General features: G+C 39.5%; 1 protein-coding gene across 1 annotated transcript in view; it reads right to left on the reverse strand.

Moving 5' to 3' along the window:
- sh2b3 (SH2B adaptor protein 3) overlaps window positions 1–23,521 on the reverse strand; it is a 127,769-nt gene that overhangs the window by 11,540 nt on the left and 92,708 nt on the right. Inside the window, exons 3-6 of the mRNA XM_061899521.1 lie at window positions 14,354–14,455; window positions 6,116–6,204; window positions 473–624; window positions 25–239 (exon numbers count right to left, since the gene is read on the reverse strand). Of these exons, the coding sequence (XP_061755505.1) occupies window positions 25–239; window positions 473–624; window positions 6,116–6,204; window positions 14,354–14,455 (558 nt within the window). The remainder of the gene's footprint in view (window positions 1–24; window positions 240–472; window positions 625–6,115; window positions 6,205–14,353; window positions 14,456–23,521) is intronic.

The raw sequence follows: 23,521 nt of genomic DNA on the forward strand, positions 1-23,521 counted from the left end.
ATAATATAATCCTTCGGCGCGCACCTTGGCTTTGCCTTGGTAGTTAAAGGTGAGGACGTAGTCTCCTCGCCGCGTCTCGCTCTGACGCACCAGGAACATGCCGTGTCCCTCGGCGCCTGAGCTTTGAACCAAGTGGGCCGCCTTGACCCGGGAGATGGGCCCGTGGAACCATGGGTAGGAAAAGAGGAAGTGATCCGTCTTATGGAGGACGGGCTCCCCCAGAGTCAGGGGGACCGGGCCTGAAAATAGGACGCGTTGTTAGAAGGCAGGGATGCTCACACCGTGGTACGTGGGCTCCATTTAGGAACAAATACATTGAACAAAATGTTCCTTTGCTTAAAAATGATGTATGTACAGTCTACATGCTGTATGTCACAAGTCTGTGGGCCACATGTTCAATTCTAAACACGCCGTGGTGGCAAAAGTCGAATGAATTCTTATAGAAATAAACACAAGACAAAAAGATACACACAGCTAATTGTTACAGGACGTGTTTGTGGGACCAGGTTTGAGGAGCCGAGCCGCCACTCGCTCTGAATTCCCAAATCAAAGCTCGCCCTGTGATTGGTCGAAACAGAGCCGTCAGCCGGGGAAGGGAGGGGCTCCAGGGCCACACCTGCCGACCTGAGGGACACATACATGAATGCTGTTTAGAGCCTGGATTTTTTGAAACCGTGTATGAGGACGCCATCTAATGGTACTGAGGAACACACGATTTAAAAAAATAATTACATTCATCAGATTACATGAGGCATAAACATATGAATTATTTGTACATATACGCATTTATTAAGAACAATAATTGCTGAAATTGATTGTGATGGCAAGTGGAAGTATACTTAATACTTTTAAGGTGGTCGTTAGAGAGCTGTTGTGTTTCGGGCTGCAGTGGCTCAGTAGGTAGAGCAGATATTCCAGATACCGGAGGAGGGTGGTTCAAACCCCCCAACCCACCACCCCTTCGCACTAGAGTATGAATGTGAAAGAATGTTTGGTGGTGGTCGTTCGGAATGTGTACCGGGTACCGGTTCCTAACTGGGTCGGTACATACTAACCTGACTCTTGCCAGATCCTTGTAGTTGGCTGAACTCCACACAAGGATCTGGGACTTCTCAATAGGAGATGTATTTCAGAAGGCGGGGCCTTGTATAAAATCATTTTATGTGATTGGATAAACCACTTGTCCATTATCTTGAATGACATGCTACTTCAACCACTCACATCGAAATTAACCCGTGACGCTGATGAGAGCGACGCCGGGAAGTCCAAAACAGAACAGCCAACATATTGGATAACGACAGAGCGAAAAGTTAATAAATGCCTTCAAAAGGATTCTCTTTTCATCTTTCAAAGAACTAATACTCGATAGATTCGACAAAACAGTTGCAATAGCAGAATCAATGTCAGCACACGACTCCTTACTGCGTGCCGTCATTGTTTGAATCAAACAGTCGCTTCGGCACTACGTCACATCTATGAAATCCCGCCCGGCGATCCAGTTTGGTTCATTATTTTTTGCCATCTTGAAGGAGTTTGCAATGCCCTCGAGCCCAGATCCTTGTTTCGAGCTCAGCGAACTACAAGGATCTGGCGAGAGTCAGGTTAGGTCCATACGGCTATCGGTATAAAAAGACACAGGTAGGCTCTGATAAGGCTTGGTGATAACATTACAGATCGATGATAGTGAAAAATGTCAAGTGGATCACGGCATATATGTGAGCATATATTAACTCGATTAAACAAGGTACGCAGAAGTAAACGGAATTATAGATAGGAACAGAATGACCGAACTTGAAGCTACACACGCAGCTGAGGACAGTAAAGTAAATGTCAGCAATAACTTGTGGAGTTATTCAGGACCCGATGTTGGAATCGTCATTGGCATCATGGACGGAATCTGAATGCAGAAACCTTTTTGGGGCCATCTCTGTGCCTGCCTTTGCGACACGCAACCACCTCAAACTACGAAACTAATTCAAAAATACTGAGCCAAACATTTCCCAAATGACTTCTACATGTCAGCTAATGTGTTTGTTTTTCAAATTGAATGACTACTTGTCATCCAAAAACTGTAAAAAAAACCCCCAAAAAACACAGTGCTAATGTTAGCCAGTGGTGGACACAACCATCGATCTTCATTGGTAGGTTCATGATTAGTGGACAGTTTCTAATACTATAGTTGGAGCACCAGTGTTGAAATAATAACTAATGCATCTCTGTGTGCTTTTCTATTTTCTCAGAATGTTCATAAAATGTTCAACGAATTCCTAGTTTATTTGGTTTTCAGTACAGATGCTTTAAAACTGACAGGTTAAAAACAATGGAAAAAAAAAAAATTGTGATAATAATTGAGATCGGATGATGTGAAAAAAAACCCTAATCTTTTTTGCCATCGCGCCCAACCCTGGATTCTGATAATCAGTTTGGAATAACCACAAATCAGGAAACAACACCACACAAAAGTTTGTACCGTGACAATATTTCCTCCTCAAAAGTCCCTCAAAGTTACGCATGCTAATAAGAGTTAGTGTCAATTTGAAGTGAACACGCCTTACTCACGAGTCGCGACCGCCGGTACAGCGCTTCTTCAACCGTTCTCATGGCGATTCAGTAAACCATAGGCCAATATTGTTCCACTCAAAAAAGTGAAACCTTGAAGTAATATAATAATTCATGAAGTTGCTCTGAAACAAGATAGCATCTGCTGTCAAGTCTCTCGAGTCACTCCATCGTGGCACGTTTGCGTGGTATCAAAATATACATAGCAATAAATAGCACAACCACCATATTATACACAAAGGTCTGTGCTCTCTACATGAATGCCCATCCATCCATTTTCTACTGCCTTTCCCTTTCGGGGTTGCTTGAGTCTATCCTAGCTGCACTCGGGCAGAAAGCGGGGTTCAACCTGGACAAGTCGGCAATTTACTGTTGCCAATCAACCTAGGTGCATGTCTTTGGAGGTGGGAAGAAGCCGAAGTACCCTGGGGGAACCCATGCAGTCATGGAGAGAATATGCAAACTCCACACAGAAAGACCCTGAGCCCGGGAATCGAACACAGTACCTTCGCATTGTGAGGTAACATCACTAACCCCTGGTACACCGTGCTGCCAGTATCAACTGCATTAGCACTGCAAATAAAATGTTGATAAAACACTTTCCTGCTGCAAGATGTTGAATGATGTTTGTGGTGTCCAACCTTTTGTAGTAATAAAAATGCATTTTTTCACATCTCTATTTGCGTCAATTACATATAGTACTGATAAGAGTACCGATATATACCGGTATCGATGACAAATATCGATATTGGTATCAGTATTGATAAAATCATAATGATATACATCCCTAGTGATCAGTAAAGATGGGCACCGAAACCCGTCTCCATAATGGCACAAGTGCTGACTTACACGGTTTAACTGGACGGAAAAAAGACGAAGATATCAGTGCCAAGTGAATGCAGACTTAGCCACTTGCAACAAGTAATGTATTTTAACTAACGTAGCGTCCTAGCAGAAGCAGACAGAGTTTGCCGCTCTTTTTTAAAGTTTCTTGCCGACTTTAACACGCCAACAGCAGCCCTCTTAAAAAGTTAGCATCGCAGCGCTAGCCTAGCCAGTTGTTACAACAACAACAACATCCAAGCACTTTCTCATCATGCGCCAAAGACAGTTACCGTGAGCGAGGTCACATTCAGGAACACCTGGGATTTTGTGATTTAAATATTACAACCCAATTAAGAATTATTTGCAAAATATCTATGTTCTGCATTGATGCAATAATTACAACATTGTTGTAGATTGTATTTCAAATTTTTAAATGTATTAGTTATCATTGAATTTATAATACTAGTCCGTTCAACTTAAATGTCAGAAAAGTAGATGAAATAAAAAAGGCATTTTGTATTTTTACAAAAATGCGCATGTTTTTAATTTTTAAGTGCTGGTTTAAACATTGGCAACCTTTTTACAGTATCGATTTAGTGGTAGTATCGGTTCAAGTGTAAACAATACCTCTCTGCCTAGTGGTTGGGGAGGCCCCTGGTGCAAATTGGCAGCAACCACCCCTGAGAAGTTGTGGCTACAAATGTAGCTTACCTACAGTAAGTAATTGTTGAGTGAATAAATAATGGGCTTTCAGTGTGATGCAAAAAAAGGCACTATATAAAACATAATCCTTTAAAAGCTTACTGAAACCCACTACTACCGACCACGGGGTCTGATAGTTTATATATCAATGATGAAATATTAACATTGCAACACATGCCAATACGGCCGGTTTAGTTTACTAAATTGCAATTTTAAATTCCCCACAGAGTTTCTTGTTGAAAACGTTGCGGAATGATGACGCGGGCGCGTGACGTCACGGACTGTCAGGAAATATTAACGCAGCACTATTTGCGGCTAAAAGTTGTCTCTTTTCATCACGCAATTAAACGGTATTCTGGACATCTGTGTTGCTGAATCTTTTGCAATTTGTTCAATTAATAATGGAGAAGTCAAAGTAGAAAGATGGAGTTGGGAAGCTTTAGCCTTTAGCCACACAAACACAAGATGATTCCTTGTTTAAAATTCCCAAAGGTGAAGCTTTACTATGGATCAGAGCGGTCAAGCGAACATGGTTCCCGACCACTTCTCAACCGGCAGATTTTGGTGAGAAAATTGTGTTAAAAAGTCGCCTCTTACCGGAGATCTGTGGAGTTTGCGCCGTCCTTGTCTCTGCCATCGACTTCCCTCAGACACTGGCCTCAAGACAGCCGTGGACACACCCCTCCGACTATCAGGTACTATTTAATCTCACTAAAACACTAGCAACACAATAGAAAGATAAGGGATTTCCCAGAATTATCCTAGTAAATGTGTCTAAAAACATCTGAATCCGTCCCAATGCAATCGCCTTTTTTTTTTTTTAACTTTATTTTTTATTTATTTATTTTTTTCTAGTCCTTCGCTATCAATATCATCATCCACAAATATTTCATCCTCGTTCAAATTAATGGGGAAATTGTTGTTTTCTCGGTCCGAATAGCTCTTGCTGCAGGAGGCTCCCATTAAAAACAATGTGAGGAAGTGAGGAGGCCTCACCCTTGTGACGTCACCGTCCGCGACTTTATCAGCACCAAAAGTTGCGAACTTTATCGTTGATGTTCTCTACTAAATCCTTTCAGCAAAAATATGGCAATATCGCAAAATGATCAAGTATGACACATACAATGGACCTGCTCTCCCCGTTTAAATAAGAAAATCTCATTTCAGTAGGCCTTTAAACCATTAACTCATTATGACAGTAGTTGCTAGAGAGACTTCAGGGCCCACTAGAGGGCTCTACTTGACAAAGCAGGTACTATCAAGCACTAATTCTAGTACTTGAAGCAATAAGTTCAAAGATTGTAACATATGAGGGTGTGTGGCTAGAAAGTACAAAAGTAAACAAAAATGCCAGCTCACGATGGATGCTGCAGTATTACATTCCACAGTAATGGTCCCCGACTTAAACAAGTTGAAAAACGTATTTGGGTGTTACCGTTTAGTGGTCAATTGTACGGAATATGTACTGTACTGTGCAATCTACTAATAAAAGTTTCAATCAATCAATTAACAGTCTCCATTTTACACAATGCCCTTAGTCTCCTCTTGGATGAAATGTGCCTTCATGATGAGTAGTAATTACAAGAGACAAGCATTCACCTCCATTGTTGTTTGTTAGCTAGTGATGCGGTAAACGTTACTACAGTGGTTTCTTTGTGTAAAAGCTATGTTCGTTGGAACACGTGGCACCTGTTTGCTTCCTAAATGATTCATCATCTGTGAAACGTCTCTACTTCGAGGTGTGAGCTGACTTAAATCAGAATTTGAGGATGAACTTTGACCTTATGAGTGTAAGCATGTGGTGTGTGTGTGTGTGGACATCTGCAAAAATGAGAAAAGTTGATATATTCTCCTGAGCACCAAGACCAGTCCCACACTTCCTTTTGTTGCAGTCCAACTCACACTGCATGGGTGTTCACTATCTGCAGAAGTCCACTTTAAGCTATGTCAACATCTAGCCGTGATATTGCTCAAGAGTCATAATAAACACATATAAAACACCTTTCGGTTCCAATAAAGTGTTTCCCACCTGTTGCTGATGCACTCTTTTATCTCCGTGGTCCAGGAGCTGACCTGCTGGTCGTTGTCCGTCTCAAATATCAAACTGCCTCGGTTAACCTTTCAGGGGGACAAAGACGCATTTTAAAATGCACCACATAATTGACTCATAAGCATAAGAGCCATTTCACCGAATCGGTGCCATTTTTTCAGGAAATAAAATATACAAATGCATGATCAAATTAACTGTTAAATATCTTTTTAGTGTCCTATATGTTGATGTGAATGCATATTTACCTAGAAAAGGAGTCAGAAATACGTTCAAGATACTGTATGTCGGCTAGGTAAGGTGGACCCAAAGGCAGGGGAGCAAGGACAAAGCATCAGTGACTTGCTGCTCAAAAAGGTTTATTCCAAAAAATTTAACCAACTCAGAGTTCAACAATACAAAACACAGTTGAAATGTCCAAAACAAAGAGAAATGCTATGAACATGATTTATAACACCAGCTTATAACACGACTGATCAAAGACTATAAAGCAGAATGAGAAGACTATAAAGCAGAATGAGAACTAAATACAGAGACGAATTAGACAAATCAATACATTAGGATGAGACACAAAATGAGAGCACTGTGTGGAGGGAACTAGGGTCAGGTCAAAACACAAGTCCAACTCAAGACATAAACGAGCACATATGAACACAAACACAGGACATCCAAAACCATTATGATAGTAACCACCCCCAAACGGTCGGATTCCAGACGTCCCAGAATCTAAAAGAAAATGTTAAATGTCAAAACTTTCAACAACGAAAAAAAAAAAAGGCAGGAGGGAGGCCGATATTCAACATAAAAAGTCCTTTGCTCAGTCACAAACCGAGGGAGGAACCACAGGACGGCAGGCTTGAGGAATCGATGAGAGCCATCTGGGGGTCGGCACACAGTAAGACCTCCCAGGACACTTGGCCAAGGAACGGCTGTAATTGGGAAGCTGCAGCTAATGTGTTAGCGTGCCAGGCATATGAGAAGACGCCATCTTTCCAGCTGGAACAGGAACTGGAGGAAGTGTCCACCAGGCCGCCTTTGGGCTGCCAAGGCACCGTAACTAGAGTGGTCTTGCCTTTGATCTGCCGCAGATCCGTAACTGGAGGGTCCCGTTTTGGGAGGCTACGGCACTGTACCTGTAGCCGTCCCGCCTTTGGGCTGCCGCAGAGCCGTAACTGGAGGTATTACCCCGCCATTGGTCTTTCACGGAACAGGAACTGTAGGTGTGCTGTTTTTAGGCTGCTGCAGAGTCGTAACTGGAGTTATCCCGGCTTTAGTCTGCCACGGAACAGGAAATGGAGGCATGCTGTTTTTGGGCTGGCACACAGTCACATGTAGAGGCATGCCACTTTTGGGCTGATGCAGTCATAACTGGAGGCGTTCCACCTTTCAGATGCCACCGAGCCGTAAGTGGAGGCATACCACCTTTGGTCTGCCACAAAGCCATAACTGGAGGCCTCCCGGCTGACAAAGTACAGGAACTAGAGGTATCCCGCCTTTTGACTGCAACAGAGCCGCAACTGGAGGGGTCCCACTTTTGGGCTGCCATTGAGCCATAACTGGGGACGTCCCGCTTTTGGGCTGCCGCAGAGCCCTAACTAGAGGCGTCCCACTTTTGGTTCTGTTCCTGAGCCGTAACTGGAGGTGTCCCGCTTTTGGACTGCTACAGAGCCGTAACTGGAGGTGTACCGCTTTTGGTCTGCTACTGAGCCTTAACTGGAGGTGTATTGGCCTTGGGCTGCCGTGGAGCCGTATCGTAGCCCCTCCCTTCATGGACTGAGTCCAGACAGAGTGGAAGGAAGGTCTGGAAGCAGACAGGTATGACAGGCTCAGCCAGGCCAGGTGATGCAGATGCCAGGGATGGGTGGACGAAGGTTGGAAGAGGGTCAAAAATTCCAACTGCACTGGAACAACCTGTTGGGACCAGCAATGACTTGACCAGAGGTCACCGTGGAGCCATGTAAGAGACAGAAGACGTGACTATTGAGATCACAGGTGTCACAGGAGGATGGGTGCCTGCAGCCGTTGGGTCAATGAGGATTCATAACTAAGTGGGAAAGCTTACTGGGAAGAAGCTACACTGCTAGACTCAGGACCAGGTGAACAGACTAGGAGAAAGGCAAGGAATGTATTGGATGACAAATCTGCTACTAAGATGCAGTTGCTGGCCACCACGTGGTGGGCCAGAACAGATGGCCTAAACTTTTGTGCCCAAGTAAGGGTCAGAGTTCAACCCAAGTGAGGAAGATGACAAACAATGGGAGAACCATTGATTGGCCAAAGTAGTGGGGACACAAGGGGCATCAAGATCTGACTAATCGGAATCTGCGAGGAGGCTCGTGAGCTCATGCTCGGAATCATCAGGGTCAGAAAGGTCAGATTCACCCCAGAATATGGCAAACAGAAAATTAGGACATAATTATAAGTCAACTTAAAATAGACAGCAATTGGAATCAGAGAGTAGATTTATGAGCCCACACTAAGAATAGCACCAAAATGTTGGGAACAAATGACAAAAAACAGAAATAGGTGTGGAAACAGGGTGATTACTAAGTAGAAAGTAGACAGAAAGTATATTAAACAAACTAGGTGACAGAGAACTAAAGAATAAGGCAGAAATTTGTAGGGACCTGATTGGCGGGGGTGAAGGGGTGGGAGGCAAGCTGAGGGCGTTTACGGCAGCAGCAACGATTAGGTCGGCCCAAATTCAGGATAGCAAAGACAAAAAAACAAGGGGGGTGTTGCTCAAAATTTTTTATTCCAAGATACTGGGGTAGCTCAGGATACCAAAATACAAAACAAAGTTGAAATGTCCAAAACACACAAAACAAATAAAAACGGTATGAGCATGACCGCTAACACTCACCAACAAGTGCAAATGACAACAGGACAAAGACTAGACAGTAAACTAGGACCGAAATATTCAGACTAATTAGACAATTCAATAGACCAGGGACCTCAATTATAAGTGTATGAGGATTCCATCGTAAAACATTACATGAGCACAAACCGTAAAATGTACGGAGGCAAAAAATATTCCGATTTATAAAAGCATGTTGTGCAGACTTCTAAGCATTCTTCTCATTTGAAAAAATTTACACCTCCGGTGGATTTTGCGCAGAACGGTTCTTCCATGGTCTCCTCCCGCTATGATCCATGATTAGTCACGCTAATTAGATCGTGAATATGGTGATGATCTTAAGGATCACATGTTGGACTGTCAATGATGGTAGATGGACATGGTGACTTCAAAGAAGAAGGCAATATTTTCAGTGTCAGCTCAACCGTGACTGAGAACTGTTGCTGGGATAAAGAAAACATGTTCATGTTCTAACCTTCTGTTTGCCAAGTCTTTGTCCAAATAATGTATTTATTTTGTATGTCTTTATTTTGTCACATAATGCAAAGCAGACATTATGTTGCCTGATAGAAGTACCGGTAGTCACTATGAGCTATTAATATTTGATGCTCTTGTGGGCAATTGGCAAGCATTCCACTTGATTTCAATATGTTACTGACACGATAAATGTGTTTTTGTACATCTGTCTATCCATTAATAATATTAGAGCAGTATTAATAATAACAATAACAAATATAATGGTCGTGTATATACAGCACGGCTGTGTGAAACCAGAACATTTGCACTCCACCTGTGCTACAACTTCCAAATGCACCTCCCATTGTCATTCAAAATGATTGAAATAAACAATACCTAAATGACCCATCACATTACGAGTGCATATTTAACTAACATATTTTCCGGACTACAGAGCAGTAAAGCTCTATAAGCAGGATCCACAACATTTTAGAAGAACTAAATATTTTTCAGTATATCAGCCACACTGGACTATGAGACACAGGTATATACGTTGTGAACTGAGTTATTTACACAAAAATATTTTGTAAATGTTCATTTACAGACCATAATTGTTTACAAACGGTGCCTGTAACACGGCAGTAAAACGGACGTCATCATCATGGACGCAGTAGCTCTTCAATCAGCTAAACAGACTCAATACCTGATATTTTGGTGAATTTACTGATGAATTGGTAAAATGTCATTACAAAAAAAAAATGCCATTGCAAGTTAATAATACCAACAAAGAAAATTATAAACATGTTAGCATTTTAGTTAATGGTAATAACGCTAGCTTAATGACATTACAATAGATACAAGTATGCATTACACATGGGCCGGTTTAGTATGTATGAATTGTTTTAGTTATAGTATTAAATGTATATTAATACAGCTCTATATTTTGATATTCAGGGACTAACCAATAAATTACAATACAATATAATGCAGAATTAAAGGAATGATTGTACATCGTCAAATGTTGATTCATGTGGGTATGAGCTTTATTTCTTGGTGACACAATCGGGCGGCGTGGATTCCCTTGTCTGAAAAACTTTGTGTGAGCTCTAAGCGTATAATGCTTCTATAAATACCAATGTTTGGGGTAAATGTTGCGTACGTACACCCCTGTTGATGCAATATTTTGTGCGCAACTTTTATAATTGAGGCCTGTGGACTAGACACAAAAGAAAGGAGAGAGCTGATTAGAGACGAGCTAATTAGAAGAAACTATGGTGTGGGCAAGATGCAGATGCAACTCAGGACACAAACGAGCACATGGGAAACAAAACAATGGACAACCAGAAACAGATCATGACGCAGAGAGCGCAGACATCTGCTAAAAGTATCTCCCAAAAGTAAATAGAAAAATCCTGAACCTCAACCATAATCCAGATCCCAAAAATCTAACAGTTATCCTATTTTGGACATTGGACATGGCTACTAAACGGACTGAATAAGTGAACTCTCTTATTAGTCATCCACTCTTTTTGTCTCTGTGGGTGGAGGCGGGGTGTCAAGCAGACACACAGAGGAGTTGAGCCTCATAACCGACAAACAAATCCCAATGAATACATAACCTTCTGGCAGAGGTATAAAGGATTCAATAAAAAAAAAAAGTTCCTTGAACACTGGAAAAGTAGCTTTTTTTGCCTGGTGCCATTATATTTTACCAAGTAATTTTACGATAGCTCGGTTGGTAGAGTGGCCGTGTCAGCAACTTGAGGGTTGCAGGTTCGATTCCCACTTGTGCCATCCTAGTCACTGTCGTTGTGTCCCTGGGCAAGACACTTTACCCACCTGCTCCCAGTGCCACCCACACTGGTTTAAATGTAACGTAGATATTGAGTGTCACTATGTAAAGCGCTTTGAGTCACTTGAGAAAAGCGCTATATAAATATAATTCACTTCACTTCACTTCACATTTTAGAAATCTATCTATCCATTTTCGATACTGCTTATCCTCCTTAGATTAAGCTGGAGTCTATTCCAGTTGACTTCAGGTGATAGGCGGGAAACACCAGAGACTGGTTGCCAGCAAATGACAGAAATCCTTCAGAAATGTTTCACATATGGTTAGGGTTAGGGCTTTCAACTATACTTAAAAAAAAGTTACAATTTACATTTTAGTTGTGTCCCTGGGTTTTCACTCATTCCTGTTATCCTGACATAGTTGTCCCAAAGTGGGCCATGAGCCCCCCTAAGAGGCGGCGCAATAACAGAGGGACCCAAGCAAGTTGGGAGGGAAACGACGACAAAGAAAAAAAATCTGAACAAACCAAGAAGGAAGGCATTAAGAGAAAAAGCTGAAATGTTATTATTTTTTTTAATATATATATATTTTTTCTAGTCCGTCGCTATCAATATTTTCAAACACGAATGTTTCATCCTCGCTCAAATTAATGAGGAAATTGTCGTTTTCTCGGTTCGAAAAGCTGTTTTTGTTGGAGGCTCCCATTAAAAAACAAAGTGAATATATGAGGAGCCATCAACATGTGATGTCATCTTCTGCGACCTCCGGTAGAGGCAGGGCTTTTCTCCAGTTGCGATCTTTATCGTGGATGTTCGCTACTAAATCCTTTCAGCAAAAATATGGCAATATCGCGAAATGATCAAGTATGACACATAGAATGGACCTGCTATCCCCGTTTAAATAAGAAAATCTCATTTCAGTAGGCCTTTAATTCCTATTTTCATACATATAAACACATTTAAATGTGTAACAAACAAGTTTAAGTTTTTTGTTTTGTATTATCAAACCAGAAAATATGGGGAAAATACTTTTTTATATTAAATACATTTTCGATTCCAAACAAAAAACGAATGCCCACGACGTACACTGACCGTATCTGAAACACAGAAAAGTTTGAAAATTGTATTTTCTATTCAGTATTGTGTTCAATCCCAAATAACTGTGACATAAATTTTAGTGGCTTCGTTGTGTTTTTTGTCGTGTTTTTGAAATTGCACCAATTTTTTCCTCAGAATTTTCAACTAATTTGAAGTGTTTTGTCAAGAGGATTATTTGTGATATGTACATTTTCAAAATGTTTGATTTATTTTTGGCCAAAATAAAACAAAGAAAAATAATCTGAAGTTGTCTTTATTTTAAAGTTATTATGCCATGACTTTACCAGTCCAGCCCATTTTGGAATACAATTTTCTCTATGCGTCCCCTGGGATAAATTACACCCCTGGTCTACAGTATTTCCTTCCACTTAATGCTTTAATCCGGAAGTACAAGTGCCATTCTGACTTTTAGTCGTCTATAAATTTTCTCCCCATATGGATTCTTCATTGATTGTCAAGTTTTACAACATAACTAAAATGATTCATATTTCCTAAAACTTTGCCGTATGTTGTCTGTAGGATTGTTCTCATGCATATTTGTACGCACTTTGTAATGTAATAAACAAAATATGCCAACACATTTGCGAATGTTTGTCATACATACATACGTACGTACGTATACACATAAACTTACATAAATGTATACACATACATACATACGTACGTATACACGTACACATATACTTTCATATATACATACATATACTTACATATATACATATATATGTACATATACTTACATATATATGTACATATACTTACATATATACATACAGTATATATATACATATAGACACACACACACACACACACACACATATATATATATATATATATATATATATACATATATATACAGTGGGGGAAAAAGTATTTAGTTAGGCACCGATTGTGTAAGTTCCCCCACTTAAAATGATGACAGAGGTCTGTAATTTTAATCATAGGTACACTTCAACTGTGAGAGACAGAATGTGGGGAAAAAAATCCAGGAATTCACATTGTAGGAATTTTAAAGAATTTATTTGTAAATTATGGTGTAAAATAAGTATTTGGTCAACCATTTCAAAGCTCTCACTGATGGAAGGAGATTTTCGCTCAATATCTGACGATACATGGCCCCATTCATTCTTTCCTTAACACGAATCAATCGTCCTGTGCCCTTAGCAGAAAAACAGCCCCAAAGCATGATGTTTCCACCCCCATGCTTCACAGTAGGTTTGGTGTTCTTGGGATGCAACTCAGTATTCTTCTTCCTCCAAACACGACGAGTTGAGTTTATACCAAAAAGTTCTATTTTGGTTTCATCTGACCACATGACATTCTAACCCATCCTCTGCTGTATCATCCATGTATTCATTTTGGTAAAAACTCAACTCGTCATGTTTGGAGGAAGAAGAATACTGAGTTGCATCCCAAGAACACCATACCTACTGTGAAGCATGGGGGTGGAAACATCATGCTTTGCGGCTGTTTTTCTGCTAAGGGGGACAGGACGATTGATCCGTGTTAAGGAAAGAATGAATGGGGCCATGTATCATGAGATTTTGAGCCAAAACCTCCTTCCATCAGTGAGAGCTTTGAATGGTTGACCAAATACTTATTTTCCACCATAATTTACAAATAAATTCTTCAAAATTCTTACAATGTGAATTCCTGGATTTTTTTTATCATTCTGTCGCTCACAGTTGAAGTGTACCTATGAGGAAAATTACAGACCTCTGTCATCATTTTAAGTGGGAGAACTTGCACAATCGGTGGCGGACTAAATACTTTTTTGCCCCACTGTATAAAGATATATATAATGAGTGTCTTATGCTGTGCTAGAAACTCAGTCTAGTTACTCCAGCCTCCTACAAAATTAAACTAAAGTTGCCTGAGGTGTACCATTACACCTCTTGAATTGTTCAATATGTGTATTAGCAGATTTTGAAAAAAATATTTATATATACATTTAATTTGAAAGTGACAATAAGCAAATGGCACCCATTCAGCGGAATAAACCACAAAGCAACACACACCTTTAAAACAAACGTGTTTAAGTTGTCGGGCATTTCCAGCCGGTTGCAGCGACGGACTTCTTGGATATCTGAGCAGTGAGTTGTCAGTTTGGGGCCGGATGCCTGAAAGACACACATCAATGAATGTTAGCCAATTAAATTAGACGAGATGAAAGCCATGCCCCACATTCTTGTCACTTTGAAGCCCACCATGTGACTGAAACATGCCGTTTAGGACGTATACGTAGCTCGTCCAGTAAATGCAGCAAATAGAGGAAATGGGAACCACATGGCGGCAGTTGCGCATAAATGAGCAAACAAGTTCAGAATGTGAGCACATGCGAACGCTGGAGAAGAAGTGCGATGGCAGCATCTCCTCATTGGTTGATTTGCTGCTGAGGGATAGCGTTCTTCCACTTTTTTCATAAATTACATACATTACTTTTTTTACTGAATTTCCATGTCGAAATAAATGATTGTTTCTCAATGGGACCACCGGAAACTAATTATCCACACTTGGATACATCTTCTCCTTTTTCCGTTGCAACATATTTAGGGGCTTATTTACTAAGATCCAAATACCACGCGCAAACCAAATGTTTTACAGCACAATTTTTATTTAGCACATCTTGGTTTAGTGTCATTTGCCAGCCGAAATTTCTATTATCCATAGATAATTAAGCTGCACTGCAATTTTGCAGCATCGTTACTTCGCCAGCAGAAATAACTAGCTATTGTCTGACCTTTGAGACTTATTCCTTATTGAAAAAAAATAACATACTAATTAAACTGTCCTGATTAAGAGTGAAACCTGTTGAACATCATCATAGTCTAGCGGATGTCGTGACGCAGGATTGTAAACATCAACATTTCCCTTTTTAACCTCTCATGACTCTAAGGCTCGCCTGCCTGCAATTGTTATTGTCTGCTGGCACCTTTGACCGGAAGCTGGCCCGCAGGCTGGCACACATGGCTGACTGACTCATCCATCCGTGTTAACGCCAACAGCCATGTAAGCACTGGATTGGATCTGGAGGCTCGGCGGGCTCTACAGTGCTGGTGACATTTAATTAGCTGGAGTGTCTTCTCAGACATTTGAGCTTTTGTTTACATCTTGGTGTGTCTTCACTCTTATTAGGATGATGCAATTTCCAAATGGGGCCATTTTTTGGCCTGTAGCTTTTTCATGTGGGTATGTGTCAGGGTAAAACATTTGAGAATATCATTTTAAGATTACAAAGAATCACTGTAAAGAAAGAAAGTAGATAAATAGTGTAATGATGTTACGAAAAAATATTAGCTTTTTTACTTTACAACAAAATATGTTTTTCCTTCATATATTGAAATACTATGCCTATTTTTTTTAGCATGTTTAATAAAGAAAAGGTAAAAAATATTGTAGTGTTTGACCCATCTTCAACATTTTCTGTAAGGACCATTCTACCAAATCGGTTAATTCGCATAACCAAGAAATAAAATGTAGGATTGCGCGATAAAATTAACTGTAAAATATTAATGTTTCATTAAGCAAAGTTTCCTGCCCACTAATTGTATATTTAATGAATACAATTTAAAAGACTATTTGGAAAAACAGCATTTTGTGCCTGTGTCCACTTCCTAAAATTGGACTACACCATGAAATATAACTTAAATTTTTCATAAATGTTTTATGAATATATATATATATATATATATATATATATATATATATATATATATATATATATATATATATATATATATATATATATATATATATATATATATATATATATATATATATATATATATATATATATATATATATATATATATATATATATATATATATATATATATATATATATATAGGGACGGCGTGGCGCAGAGGGGAGAGTGGCCGTGCGCAACCCGAGGGTCACTGGTTCAAATCCCACCTAGAACCAACCTCGTCACGTCCGTTGTGTCCTGAGCAAGACACTTCACCCTTGCTCCTGATGGGTGCTGGTTGGCGCCTTGCATGGCAGCTCCCTCCATCAGTGTGTGAATGTGTGTGTGAATGGGTAAATGTGGAAGTAGTGTCAAAGCGCTTTGAGTACCTTGAAGGTAGAAAAGCGCTATACAAGTACAACCCATTTATTTATTTATTTTATGAAATATTTAAGCGTGTGTATATGTGTGTGTGTGTGTGTTACTCCCTTTCCAACAATACTTGACATTTATTTTCTTAAAAAATCTAAACAAAAAGCATATTAGTTCAAATTATCGTCGCTGTTTTTTCACTATATTCTTTTAACCAACCCCCTCTAAAAAAATTGTCACAGGAAGTTGCATGACTCAGATCCTGCACAGGCCACATGAAGGTCAAATGGAAGTTTGCTTCTTTATATTTTTTTTGTATATACAATGGTATTTCAATTATGACTAGGAGGGTACAAATCTCAATAAAGTCCCGTTGCCTAATTTCTTGTTTTGATGTTCCATCCATCCATCAATTTTCTACCACTTATTCCCTTTTGGGGTCGCGGGGAGCGCTGGCGCCTATCTCAGCTACAATCGGGCGGAAGGCAGGGTACACCCTGGACAAGTCGCCACCTCATCGCAGGGCCAACACAGATAGACAGACAACATTCACACTCACATTCACACACTAGGACCAATTTAGTGTTGCCAACTAACCAGGTGCATGTCTTTGGAAGTGGGAGGAAGCCGGAGTACCCGGAGGGAACCCACGCATTCACGGGGAGAACATGCAAACTCCACACAGAAAGATCCCGAGCCTGGATTTGAACCCTGGACTGCAGGAACTTCGTATTGTGAGGCAGACACACTAACCCCTCTGCCACCGTGAAGCCCTGTTTTGATGTTCATTTTTTAAATACATTTTTGTTGTATCACTGCAGTCTGCTTAGTGCCACCGTGCAGTTAGCATAAATGCCATGTGGCTATATTTAATGTATTTGCAAAGTATATGCTAAAAACTCACCCCTGATACTTTCAATCCTGTTACTCAAATGAGTCAGTCTTACAAAACTAGTCAAAAATTAAATAAAGTTGCCTGAGCAGGGACAATATGCAATTTGAGTTGATTAATATGTTTCGTATCAGATCAAAAGTATGTGTTTAAGTAATTTTTTAGAGAGTTTTTACAAGAAAAGGGAAGAATGGCCATTATACAGCCCTCAGTGGAAGTTTCTTGTTACTACTCCGCTGGTTGGGGAAAGGTCGAATAAGCTCAACTTCTTCCTACTTCTTTTCAGACATGTTGAATTGTGCATGTGCAAACAAGTGATGTTACTTTGTTTTGAACAAATATGACCATTACCCTTAACAAATTAGATTAAAAGTCAGACCTCTACTAAAAAAAAAAAAAGACTTAATATTTAATGTCGAAGCAACAATCTTACACTGTCTGGCACTACAAAAAACTACAAAAATACCCTGCAATGAACGCATCACTAAAGAAACAAAAACATGAGTGTGCCTGCATTTACTTCTTGACATTTTGCCATTTTTATCCAAGAGGAGACCACAAGAAAACAGAAGCGCTGCAACAAGGTGGGTCAAGTGGGTTATTTACGGTCATTTTATTCATAGTTTTCTAACCGCTCAGGCCAATTTCCTCTCGTCCAAACAGCACGGACGAGGCTCACGTCTGCCCTAAATTAACACAGGACCCTATGGGACAACATGTTGTACGCCAGGGAATGCAGCAAAAAAAATGTAGCTGTTAGGGAGGTGAGTGACTGTCGTGAGAGAACAAAAGCGTCAAAAGGAAACAGACGAGACGGCGAAAGAGGGGGAGAAGAAAAGAAAGAGGGTGTGATGGCGAGCAGAAGAAGAAGAACGATTCCAGGGCGTTTGTAGACTGAATGAGTCTGAGTCCATGTGACAGCGTGTGAGCTTCAGGAATGTCTTTGGCTATGCTAATTCTACACAATCACATTTACACATAGATACACACACACACACTGGGAAAAATAGAATAAGCCTCAGCCTGCTCGATTTCCTCTGATGGCCAGTTTTTGTGAATGGACGCCATCAGTCGGAAGGCTGTGTATGTTAACCACGCTGACAAATGAAATGACTCACTCAGTCAGAAGTGACTCGTCTGTGACTGAACTTTTTCTGCAACGTCTACAATTTCAAACTGCTTTCTAAAGAACTACATTTATTTTCATTTATTTATTTATTTATTTATTTCTGACCCAAATAGGTGAAATCTCCCCCTTGATAGCGCGAATAAAATAAAATTCAAGAAAAATGAGAGAGTTGGAGAGGAAGATGTGATCTTTAGTCACGACTTGCAGTGTGCAAATAAGGAGAGGACATAAACATTTTATCAAACTAAAGATTTTGGTGCTTACTCAACTGCAGAGAACATCGGGCATCTAGTCGAAATACATGTTCATCTTTTATTTTAAATACATTTATTTCAGATTTGATTAATAAAGAAGTAAAGGGTTGAACACAGCAGTGATTGGACCGGTAATCGCTTTCAGACTATTAAGAAGGGACTATATTTAGTGGAGTATTTTTCCTCAGTTACCGTGTTTTCCGGACTATAAGCCGCTACTTTTTCCGAAGCTTTGAACCCTGCGACTTATAAAATGGTGCAAACGTTTTCCGGACTATAAGTCGCTACTTTTTCCAACGCTTTGAACCCTGCGACTTATAAAATGGTGCAAACGGCCATTATGTTTTGCATTCAACAAATACCGTATTTTTCGGACTATAAGTCACAGTTTTTTTCATAGTTTGGCCGGGGGTGCGACTTATACTCAGGAGCAACTTATGTGTGAAATTATTATCACATTACCGTGAAATATCAAATAATATGATTTAGCTCATTCACGTAAGAGACTAGACGTATAAGATTTCATCAGATTTAGCAATTAGGAGTGACAGATTGTTTGGTAAATGTATAGCATGTTCTATATTTTATAGTTATTTGAATGACTCTTACCATAATATGTTACATTAACATACCAGGCACCTTCTCAGTTGGTTATTTATGCGTCATGTAACGTACACTTATTCAGCCTGTTGTTCACTATTCTTTATTTGTTTTAAATTGCCTTTCAAATGTCTATTCTTGGTTTTATCAAATTAATTTCCCCCAAAAATGCGACTTATATTCCAGTGCGACTCATATATGTTTTTTTCCCTTCTTTGTTATGCATTTTCGGCAGGTGCGACTTATACTCCGGAGCGACTTATCCTCCGAAAAATACTGTACTTCTCATATTACGCGAACAGAGACACTGAAAAAGGGTGTTATTGTTTGTGCTATGGCAGCGTCTTTTGGACGAGTTTACTTACTGCAGGTGCTGCGTGTTGAAAATGTACTTGTATGTATAGGAAGTATAACCGTCCATAGCGTTTTTGCTTAAAAAGATTCTTCATCCATCACTCTAAGCAACATTTCCAAGTTTTACATTATCACAAAAAATTCATACTGTACTTACTAAACTCTCCCATGTGTGATGTCTGTTTTCATGCAAATTAGTATGTGCTATCGTAATGTAATCAAGTAGGCGCCGTTAGCATCAGCTAATATGCTAACACGTTTTAGTGTCTGTGTTAGTATTATTACTTTACAATGACAATATTTTTGTATTGTTTCAGTTTTACACATTTGCTAAAATGTCACCGTGGAGTTATTGAGTCTGTTTAGCTGATTGGAGAGCTAGCTTCCGCAGCTAGTGGGTCCATGATGATGAATTCGGTTTTGTTTGATCATCCGTTTTACAGGAACTGTTTGGAAACAATTAAGGTAGGGATAAACATTTAGAAAATATTTTGTACCAGTATACATGTAAAAATATATTTTCTTCTAAAAACTTTGTCCGGAAAATTGGGAATATACAGTTCTAATTGTTATTTTTTGCCATTCATTTTAGTACAGAATAACTGGCCTATATTTTGATGCCAGTGTTGCATTAAGTAGATTATTGTTAGATGCCTTAAAACTAAAACAAGTCTATCAGTTAGGGATGCGCAGTACCACTGATTTTCTTTCCGATCCGATCCGATACTCAGTCAAAATATGCCTATCATGTCTGTTAAAATTGTAAAGGTTGTGTAAAAAGAGCAGAAAATCACAATGTGATGAGAAAAAGAAAAACATGTTTAAACTAATAATTAATAATAATATACTTAGTCACCTATAACACACCGTTTTGCCTTTAAATATCAAAATGGGCCCCCCTTACATGACTTTTAAACCCTTGGTGAAAAACATTTAGACACCCCTATGTTAAAATATTGAAGCTCTTAAAATAAAAACAAAATATAGTTAAAATGTAAACAAAGTTTAGTTAGTTACTTAAAAATAAAATAACACTAACTAAATTATAACAACCATAATAATAATCACTGTTAAATATATATCTGAAAATGTATACTTTCGTATAGACAGAATTTTTGACACTAGGTTATGCATTTAAACAATCGTATTATCATTTTTATTCTATTCTGACATTGGGAAAAAACAAAAATCGAAGAAAACAGAGTCAAAAAAATGGTATGTAATGAGAAAAAGCTGAAACTTTCAAACTAATAATTAATGATACAGTTAGTCACCTATAATACATGGCTGAAACAATATCTGTTTTTTAGTATTTTCTTTAAATTAAAAAATATCAATACGGCCCCCGTATATATTGACTTTTCAGTATGCGGCCCATGGTGGAAAAATTTTGGACACCTCTGAACTACAGTATCCAAAATATCGATATTTTGACTTGAGGACCGATATTAGAGCATAAAGATCTGGTATCGGCGGTAGCGATATTTCAGTATCGAGCCACATATCACTACCATCAGTCATGAATTGTTCTGTACCTGATCAGAGTCACTAACGAATCGCATGAATGGTTTTGGCTTTTTTTTTACATGAGATACCCTTCATGACGCAACCATGAATAAGAATCAAACCCATGCCTGCAATGAAAGGCAGGGATTTATGTAGAGACTACATGAGAAATCTAAATATGTAAGAACAAATAAATTAATACCATAATACAAATTTTAATAAAATACATAATTTAAGTGATATTTGATTTATTTTAGATATTTTTCCCCACCCTTCCGACACAGTTTATTTAGGGTAAATACAAAGAGTGCGACTTCACACGACAATGCCGCAGGTGCAACTGATAATGAAAATCTTTGTCTGAGCGAGACTGAGTCATGCAACAGAAATTTACTGTGGGAAGTTCGTGAATGAGTCGGTGACCAAGAGCATCTTTGAGGAACCATATGTGGAGTGGAGAGGAAGAAGAAGAAGACAAAAAAACAAGCAGCAGATGTCTTAGCGGGTTGAGCAAGACACCGCTCCAGTTCTGATGGCTGTGAATCAACTTGACTGAAGGGGTCAGTCAACACAACTACACTCAAACACACACATTAAATAATTTGAGTGGTGTTAATTGAGTTTCTCTCTTATTCAACACATTCGGTCACCATCCATCTGTTTTCTACTGCTTGTCATTCACTCCTGTATAACACACATTTCTTTGTTTTACTTCAGTAATGTGGTGCATGAGAAAGTAGAAGGAAAGCAAAGCTCTCTTTGACCACATGGGGATTAATTAACAGGGAAATTGCAGAAACAGAACCAATGTTTTAGCAGTGGTTGAGTTCGTTGTAAAAAACAGTACAGCCAGTGTAACATGAATGAGTTTCACAATAAGAGCTGAGTAACACCATCCATCCATCCATTTTCTACCGCTTATTCCCTTTTGGGGTCGCTGGCGCCTATCTCAGCTACAATCGGGCAGAAGGCGGTGTACACCCTGGACAAGTCGCCACCTCATCGCAGACTGACTAACACAATTGACAGTAAAAGCGGCTAGATGATGACTAAGCCATTTTGAGATGTTAATAAAAAAAATACATCAGGCGGTTGTTTACAGCAGTTAATGGTTTTTAACGTTGCGCTAGTTTCAGACCCTTAAGGTGTTATTTGGAGCATTTACTGTATCCATATATTTGCTATACTGCTTATCCCAGATGACTCGAGAGTGATGCCTTTTCTCTTGCCGAAAGTCAGCTAAAAGGTGGGTTCACCTATGACAAGGAACAGAATAGGTGGTAAAAAAATGTTTGAATTTGACAACATATTAGCAGTAAAATAGTAAATACAATTTAAGTACCATTGCTGATGCAGTTTGCACATAAACAGATTTGAACATCTACTTTGGTCAGCATGATAGCAATGTGAGAATATCTTATCAGACGTTTCGATATGATGTTGATATTACGAGCCTGTTATGACTATTCTTTACTCTCTTTGTTTTCACATTGACTCAACTTTCACTACAACCTTTTACACACACACCGTTCATGTCAACAATGTCTGTAGCAGACATCACACCCAACGCACAACTTCACACGGCAAAGTGATGAAAAGTAGCTTCAGAACACATGTGACCACACGACCTCGCACCCACTAAGTCATGCATACAGTATCGAGTACACACACACACATATATATATATATACATACACACACGCACATGCATGCACGGACACACACACAGGATGTTGGAAGTCCAACACGACATTCCCAGGGTCTCATTCTCAAGGCCATCGCCACGGCAACCAACTGACACTCAAACATTCCACTATCCCGCCGTGGGTCGCTGTAGTTTTACACTGTCCAGGATGCATATGTGTGCGTGTGTGTGCTGTAAGACACCACCCGTTGGGGGCTGTGTGAGGCGGAGGAGACCTTGACCTTAAACGTCGTAATCGACACATCTGTCAGCGCTTCCCCTGGGGTCAAGCTGAGAATGTTCCAGTGTTTGTTTTCCAAGTCTAAAGATATTCAGTATGCTTCAAACTGTATGTAAATGTGGGTAAACAGTCCCAGACAACACAGCTGCTATGTTTGAAGTCCAACCATCAAGTTCTTTATACTGAGAAATGTCATGTTTAGTCAATTTTGGGGAACTTCGAAGTTTGCAAGTTAAGAGAGGAAGTAAACATTCTGTTCAAGTAAAGCAACATTTCATCATAGAAGGGTCGGCGGGTGTATGATGTTTACGCCACTGTAGAGAGGGCTGGGGTCGGATATCATTTACATACAGTATCATCCAATACGAGTGCGAAATCTGTATTTTTTATACAGTACAGGCGCTTTAACAACAAACGAAAACATACATATTTTGTCTAAAAGCTATGCCAAATATTTGCGAAATGCTA

Source organism: Nerophis ophidion, linkage group LG01, assembly GCF_033978795.1.
Source record: "Nerophis ophidion isolate RoL-2023_Sa linkage group LG01, RoL_Noph_v1.0, whole genome shotgun sequence".
Lineage (NCBI taxonomy): Eukaryota > Metazoa > Chordata > Actinopteri > Syngnathiformes > Syngnathidae > Nerophis > Nerophis ophidion.